Here is an 8,932-nt window from a genome sequence, read left to right on the forward strand (position 1 = left end):
TTTTTTTTTTTTTTTAAATATATATTTAACATTTCTGTCCCCCTCACTTCTGAAATCATAGCTACGCCCCTGTCACGGGCTAATTGTTATTTGTAATATGTCAGTATGAGCAGAGCAAGACGCCAAGCAGATCAAGACTAGTTGGGTTGCCCTTAGTGAATTCTTTATTAGTAGAGTCGTGAAAAAAATTCAGACATTCTGCTTTTTATTAAATTTTAATGTTAGCTGTTTGGCACTTTTATTAGAAGTGGGAACAGAGAGAGGGAAAGTAGTGATTAAGGTATTGAACCAGATTACAACTCAAATCACCTGAGTTTAATGACTAAATAGGATAGAATATACTATTTGTCCTTTTTTGCAGGGAAAGTTTTCTTGAACTCGTATTTTGTGGTGCATAAAAAATAAAACAATAAAATGATTTAATAATAATTGCTGTTAATAGTAGTAATTAATGGTGTTTTAATAATAGTAGTGTTAATAGTAGTATTAATTAAATGTATTATTATTTTTATTAAGTTTAAATGAATAAAAATACCTGTTAATAATAATAATAATAATCACTAAACTTAAATTAAATAGTAATTATTATATATAATTACTATTTATTATTATAAGTGACTGCTGCTGCTGTTGTTCATTCATTATTTAAATTATTATTATTATTATTATTAAATAACTTTTTAAATATTAAATTATTTCAATTTAATGATTGCTGTTAATAACAATAATACTAAAATCAATACATTTAAATATAATAATAATTATTATTATTATTGTCATTTATAATTATAAAATAATATCTATTTATATAATTAATTTTACATGCAATCGCTGCTGCTGTTAAAATTAAATTAATCAAAAATATTATTACGTTGATGTTGTTAATAATAATAATAATAATAATAATAATAATATTGTTATTATTACATTTGAAATATAATTCAATTTGAAAATTAAAATTAAATTGCTTATATGTAATTGCCTATAACTCCTGATTAAATACATACCCTTAAAGGCTGGTGCTAAGATTGCTTTTGAATCTGTGATTATTTACAGTCAGTGATGTAATAAAGTATTTCTGCACAAGTGTTTTATGGACAAAAACCTAAAAATGCCTTGATCAACACATTATGACCCTGTACATGTGGTGATGTAAGTGGAATAACTGAAAGTTTATGCATGCTGAAAGAGCATGAGGTGTACTTTATTTTTCAATAATTCAGCAGTCCTTCGTCAATTATTCCTTACAGTACATATCCACATATATATGCAGTCTACCACTCAACCACAGCTCTGACGGACCACATCTTGTCAGTTATTCAGTTCAAACAATACCCTTGCAAAAACTATAGTAATTTTTGCAGAATTATACTTACAGTTGTACATTTTTGTAAAGATTGTACGGCATGATTCACGAATCATGTGAAAGTTTCAGAATGTACTTGGCACAATGTAACTTTTTCAGAAACCATTATAAAAAACAAATTTGACTTGAATATTTTTATATAGATGATGTCAAATATTGGGCAGAGATTTCAGGGAATGTCACTGAGTTTGAATAATCAGGTTGCATGGCAGAATCAAGCTAATAAGTTATATGTTAAATAAGATTTACATCTGAGATCTGAAGAAATAGCATATGTAATGTTCATTTAATCATATTTCCACCCGACTAACAGACTAATAGTTGAGCTGACGTGTACATATTTGGTTTTTGTGTGTGATTATTTGTTGAATTGATGCAAAAGACATTTGATACATGCTGTTATATGCATAGTAATTACTGAGGCCTGTTGCATGATACATTCCAGTCAGATAGACTTATGTGTGTTGCTTTACCAACCCTGAAATAAGCTCATAAATGAATTGTTTGTTTGTTTTGTTTTTTAATGCACAGAGTTTTCTTGTTTGTGAGTTCATAATCATTTTTATATAAAACAATAGAAGTCAATGGTATATGCTCTTTGGGATAAATTTGTGTGTTGGTGAAAGAGACGAATATTTATTTATTTATTTATGGATGCATTTATATTTTTTTCTGCAATGGGTCGAGTTCATTTCCACAGTTTTCTTATGGCACACTTTGTACATTTGTTCCATCAGATTCTGTCAGAATAACAGATGTGAAGTGATTTGTGCTGAAATTAAGTGTGTTTTGTTGTTCTGGTCACTGTGTAGATGTGTTTCGTGTTTTTGTGGGGTTCAGATCGAGACGTTTGACTTTTGAATCACAGTTTTTGGCCGTATTTGTCAAACTCCTGACTAATAAAGTAAAATATAGCATGACCGTATTTGACACGTTAATTTCAGTGAATCAGTTTTAGCTATTTTCAGTGAATCAATTCAGAATGGTTTTGAATTATTGAAGTCTGTCGTTTTATCAAAGTAAATATTTCTGTTTGTTACTATATATTAAAAATTAGTGCATATATGAGAGGAAGTGATGTAATATAATTGTTCATTGCATTTATTTAGTGAAAAACAGTGTGGAAAACATGCCTTCATTACTTGGTCATTTAACTAAATTATTATAGCCTACTATTTTTATTTTTGTGTTTAAATATTATATTTTAAATATATTTTTAATCTATTCTTATTTTTAATATTTAATGACTGTTAAGTTGAAATAATAGTTGCTATTCTGATTGGGGAAAATGATCACCTTTTTTAAAGGAATAGTCCACAGAAAAATGAAATATGCTAAATATATTTTTGTTACAAGGCTGTATGACATGCTTTCTTCTGAATGATCTTTTTTTTGTCCAGTTAATGACAGTCAGTGGAGTCCGATGTTGTTTGAACACCAGCCTTTTTCAAAATACGGTATCTTTTTGTGTTTCACAGAAGAAATATACAGTATGGAGCAACATGAGGGTGAGTAAATGACAGATTTTTTATTTTTGAGTGAACTATCCCTTTAAGGCAGGGTTCCTCAATTAGTTTTTGCAGAGGGCCGAATTCTGCCAACAATACAAAGCCAAGGGCCACTGACATAGGCTATATATATATGATATATATATATATATATATATATATAATTGTTATTATTATTAAAATTATTATATTATAGTTCCTTTTGTTAAAATAATCACAAGATGGTCACAAGATGAATATTCAGATTTTTTTCCCCAGTAGTCTGTTTTATTCAAACAATTATGAACATTTTTCCATTTAGATACAGAAGAACTTTGCCTGTTGAATATTAAAAGCAAATGAACAAACAACAAATCTGGATCTATGTCTGCCATGCAAATCAACTGTTCCTGCTCATCTCCAGACTGGATCTTTCTCTCCACTTTCCTTTTAGGAACGGTTTTTATTTTCTGCGACGTCGCGACAGGAACAACATACAAAATACAGTGATAATCTCAGGTAATTATTATGTGCTTTATTCAATGTTAAAAGTGTCTAATGTGTGTTTGAATATTATTTTGCGTTATCTTTATAGCCATAGTGAAAGCAACAATAGATATTTTACCTCAGATCTTGAAAATAAATTAAAGCAAACTTGTACGTTAAAACTGTGAACTCACTGCGAACCAACACGTGTATTCCATAACAAAGATATCACTCACTCACTCACTCAAATCTGTTCAGTCCATTCACATTTGAATCATATATTTTCCGTGTCCACGTTTCTTTTCTAGACACTTGACATGTTTTTGCTGTCACATCGTATCTACACTGGACGCGAAAGCATTGCAAATCATTGCAAATCATTTGAACGTTGTGTCAGTACGTTATAAATAGAACGAGTCAGCAGTTTACTGTCGGGGATTTGTCGTGTCGCGCCGCATCCAAGACAGCATCACTGATTATAACGAGTTCTATTGTATTTTATTGCGTCGCCGCGCCGCGCCGCTCGCTCTGGTGTAGACACTATGTAAGTTAATGTAACTTTTTGATGCTGCATTTGAATTTTCATGCCACATTATTTGAAATTGGCGCGGGCCAAACTTTTTTCTCTCACGGGCCGCCTATTGAGGAACCCTGCTTTAAGGCATGTCAGAGCAAAAACCTTACCTGACATACACAGACAAATTTCGTGAACAGGCAACATTTGTATTCATGTTGTCTGACACGCATTGTTTCCTTGAATCTGTTTGACTGACGTCAACAACCCTTCGATCAAAACACATCCCTGCCTTTTCTCATCCCTTCTGTCAGCGACCTTGTAATATCACTCTATAGCCAATTCCCCTTCCACCGGGACGGCGGGACGTTATTGGGGCCATTCCTCTCCCTCTCTCTCTCTCTCTCTCTCTCTCTCTCACGCCTCATCTTCCATTTCCATCTCCGTTTCAGTCTTTATTAAACCGCTGCTGGGTGTAAACATCAAACACTCAGCATGTCTGGAGAAAAACCCATTTCTTTCTGTTTCTGTTGAGTGTAAGAGGAGGAGAGGAACCGCAGACAGACAGACGGGGGAGATGTGACGTCTCACAGCAGTCATCATATCTCAGTCCTGATTAATTCAATGCATGATTTTTTAATCTAAATCATTATTTCTTTCTGCTGTGGAAGTGTTTCATTCAGATTTATTCATTTGAAGTTTTGAATCCTTTTGAAAACGAACCATCCTTTTCATGTAGTTCATTTCCCAGTGGATGGATCCCATTACATTAAACCTCGTGAACGTCCATCCCTTGAAAATTCATCTTGTTTATTAACACTCCACATTAACTAGAGCTTATGATTTTTTAAATTATTAAATAAGCTTGTTTTACGCGTCTCTGGGAATACTTGGTTCTCATTGGTCGATTCTAAATATTTGTTGTTTTTCCAGGCAACAGATTTTCTTTGTAGCTGTGCTAGTTTCATGTTTCTTGTATCACGCCAGATTCCTTTTTTTCTCATGAAATAATTTAGACTCAATATTTCATGTTTGTTTATTTATGTATTTATTTTTAAGAATTTTAATAAATTAATATATTTTATTTACTTTTAATGTAATTTATTTAAATTATTTAAACATTTTTAATGAATGTTAATTTTAATTTGAATGAATTTTATGTAGTTATTTTATTTAAATTAGTTGTTTTATATTTTATTTTAATAATTTTAAATGTAATCAATATTTTTATTTTTTTTACAAGTAAATAAAGCTTGCACAAATAATTTTTTTTTTCACTGGTAGACCAATCATCCGGAAAAGTAGCTGATTGTCAGGTCAGTGTTTACCCTATGGAAATGACACAATATATTGAGCAGCATCAGTGGTCTTTGGTGTTACTGCGTTGAGAGATGTTGAGAGAAAAAGGCATGAGATGTTGGTGAGAAATGTGGTCATGCTTTTCTTTAATTGCCAGATTGCAGCTGCTCACAAGGTCAGAAACAGTCAAAATGTCCCACTCGCCTCTGTTTTGCGATCCATGTCTGTGTAATGAGCGGGATCACGAACAGTGAGGTGGTTAGTGCTGAGGGATGCTTAGCAGATCACCTTATCAGGGTTTATTTTAAGACTAACTGTATTATCCCGTATGTAAATGATCCACTGAAATCTCAGAAGTGTGTAAGTTTCTTGAGCGATATCTCGTCTCCTGTGAGTTCAATCTGACCCCCGTGAGCTGCAGAAAACATATTAAAGTCTAGGCTTATGCTAGTGTGCTGCTCACTGCATACTGTGCACTATATACTGCATAATCACATTTGATAATAGTATATGAAACGGTATGCATTGAGTGACATTGGTATTTTGAACACATCCCAATAAAATTCTCCATCACCTCTTGGGTTCTGATCCGTTATATTAAGCAGATGTAATGTAATGCGTTTATAATCTTTATTAGTCCTGTGCTTTGACCTAATAATGATTCAAGAGCAGCTTTGGGTAATTATGACCGTTCATTAATAATTAACCTCTTAAGTGCCACCAGCCCACCGGTGGGCCCGTTGGCACTCTTTTTTCCGTTGTCTTTTTTTCTGTCACATATCTTAGTAATAATCATGAATTACATATCATATGAAAGCTTAAAACCTCAAAATTCATCCTGTGAAAACCATTTTGAAATCGGACATTGCGTTACCATGGAAATGGTACTTTAAAATCTTTTGGCGGTCTCCTCCCCCTTAGTGGGTGGAGTCGGGTGTCATATTACAAAATGTATTATGGTCTTTTAGAATCAAAACTTTTTATAATCTTGACAAAATACATATCGTCGGAAAGGTCTGAGTCTCAAGATTCCATATTTGCTGGTTATTTTGTGACAGATGTAATATTGACAGAGATATTTAGACATTTGTGACAGAAAAATGCATTTTAAAAATTCAATGGAGTTTTGATGGCACCCGGTGGCTGTTTGTGGTATAACGCCCTAAATAAAATCTCTCAGGAACCTCAATTTTTTTTATATCAACTTCAAATTTGGAACATAACTTTAGACATAAGGCTTTAATTTTATAGCAATTTTGGATTCAAAAATATTTTGAAAAATATTTATTTTGTATAAAATAAAATAAAAATGGTATAGTGCATTTTCTTTACAGTAAATTTAAACTTCTTTAACTTTTTGATACTTTAATATTTTGAAATGATTCCAATTCTGCAATAATCTGCAGATTGTCTTCTTAAAAAAGAGTCCAACCTTAGGTCTGTATTCCAAAGCGTTCATGAATTATAACAATTTAAGTTTGAATAGTGCACTTACACATCTATATTCAAACATGGGGGGTGGCACTTAAAGGGTTAATAATGGTGTCATTTCAAGTGCTTGGAATGCTAATGAATCAGCAGGAAGGTGCCGTGAAAATTTACATTTTACATTGACGTTCATGCCAGACGTTTCCTCACCATATTATCAATCATTAGAAAACACATCCAGTATCTCCTTACACTTTAACTGTGTACATGTGTAGTATATAAGTAACTGATCTGGAACGCTCAACATGAGCAGCAACAGGGAGGACGTATTTGAGTACTTCTTTGCTATTGAATGTGTATTTATAATCGATATTTCTCTCAGGTCATTTACCATATTGGTTGATTTTTTTCAGTAATGTTGAGTTTTGAGTGGCCCATGAACGGTTTATGCATTGCTCGATTTGATTTTTGGCCTCAAGAATGAATCAAAGCAGCATGTTAATGCTGTCAACCTGTTGAAGCAGCCTTCAAAGTGTGAGTGAATCTCACAAAAATATCCAAATCACATTTAATCCAAAATCAAGTTAAAAAAAATGTTGAAGAATTGCATAAAGAAAATGAAGCATATTTTTGGATCATGAAATTTTTTTTGGATTGAGACATTTTTATTTATTTATTTATTTTTAGTTTCCTGTGTTTATTCACATTATTGTAATTCATGAGTTTAAGTTTAAATTTCTGCAATGATGTATGAATATTTTGAAATTACAGTTCATTTTATAATTTAGTTTACAACATTATAAAATATAATTAAACTGTTTTATTTATTGTAATAGAAATTTTAGGGGAATGTGCTTAATTATTAATGTCAAATATATTTAAAAATCAAAATATTTAAAGTTACAGGAATTTTAAGGAGAATATGCTTAATTGTCTTTACAATGTAAATAAATATTAGAAATACATTTTATTTATTGTAATTTTAATTGTCATTAAAATAATTAATAATTCAATTATTTTAATAAATTAAAATAATTAATTGTCATTAAAATAATTGTCATTTAGTGGGAATATGTGTAATTGTGCTTAAAAAAAAATGTATTTCTTGTAATAAGAATTTTTAGTTGTCATTAAAATATCAAACAAAAGTCTTTAAAAATCTAAATACAAAAACAAATCTTAATTGTCCCAAAGAGTTTAAGTCATGCTTAATTTCCTTGCAAAATATTATATCTTACCAAAATATTACCTATATCTTACAATTCTGGAGATGAAATATGACCCAGACGTTTCTGTGAGACTCACTTGTATGTGCTGTGCAGATGGAGTGAGTAAAGAAGAACAAGTGTGTGTGTGTGTGTGTGTGTGTGTGTGAAGAGCGTTAGAATCACATAAAACAGAATGAAGGTTGGACAGAAAAATAGAGTGAGCGCGTGAGTGGAAAACACCACACACACGCTTGTTTCCACGGTGACAACATGGGGGCGGTTGTTGGCACATTGACCTTGCAGACGAGACAGCGCCGACCGTCAAGAGGTAAGACGTCAACTCACTATCTATCTGTCTGTCTGGACTGAGAACTTTAGATATATCAGACTCAAACTGAATGCATGCACGTGTTCCTGAGTGAATAACATACATGAATGCGTGTGTTTGTATGTTTATGCTTGAGTTGCATGCATGCATGCGTGTGTGAGTGTTTTCAGCGATTAGATGACTCACGCACGTCCTCGCTAAACCGTGCAACAAGTGGCGTTTGACTGACACAAGCGTCCACAGCTGCGTGTTTCTGCTCTGTAATACAGTCACCGCTGAAACACGCACAAATGCATGCATTATGTGACCCATGAAGCTTTAAGAGGATTATATATAAAATGAAGTGAGTTAACAGGATGCAGAAACGAAGAGAGTGTGCCTGGTGTGTGTGTGTGTGTTTGTTGTCGGGTCATGTATGCTTATGTGTTTGAAACATGCTCATGTTATTTATCACTCTACTCACACACGCACTCCTTTCTTGCCTGCTACCTTGGAAGCTCTGTTGTCATGGTAACGTGGCGATGGCAGTTTGGAGTGTTTTCGTGGGCACGTCTGAAGGGTCCCGACCCATCGCTCATGTCCGAAAAGCTGAGAGACAAATTAGACCGAGAGAGAGAGAGACATCAGCACCTGTTGATTTGGTTGTCTTCTCATCGTTCTCACACACGCACACACACACACACAGGTTTGTTTTTGTGAAAAGTGGGGACATCCCATAGGCGTAATGGTTTTTATACTGTACAGACCGTATATTCTATTGCCCTACACCAACCCTACCCCTAAACCTACCCCTTACAGGAAACTTTGTGCTAGCTA

The 8,932-nt window shown here is 32.9% G+C and overlaps 1 protein-coding gene across 3 annotated transcripts in view; it reads left to right on the forward strand.

Annotated features, from left to right (window-relative positions):
* Nucleotides 1–8,932, forward strand: part of LOC107729333 (Kv channel-interacting protein 1-like) — a 54,014-nt gene that overhangs the window by 32,010 nt on the left and 13,072 nt on the right. The window contains exon 1 of one of the 3 annotated variants that reach the window (XM_016539801.1): nucleotides 7,999–8,116. The exons of the other annotated variants lie outside the window; for them this stretch is intronic. Coding sequence (XP_016395287.1) covers nucleotides 8,059–8,116 — 58 coding nt within the window. The 5' untranslated portion in view covers nucleotides 7,999–8,058. Of the gene's footprint in view, nucleotides 1–7,998; nucleotides 8,117–8,932 lie in introns of those variants that run through there. 3 annotated transcript variants of the gene reach the window in all.

This window comes from Sinocyclocheilus rhinocerous, unplaced genomic scaffold (genome assembly GCF_001515625.1).
Source record: "Sinocyclocheilus rhinocerous isolate Xijiao unplaced genomic scaffold, SAMN03320098_v1.1 scaffold428, whole genome shotgun sequence".
NCBI classification, from domain to species: domain Eukaryota; kingdom Metazoa; phylum Chordata; class Actinopteri; order Cypriniformes; family Cyprinidae; genus Sinocyclocheilus; species Sinocyclocheilus rhinocerous.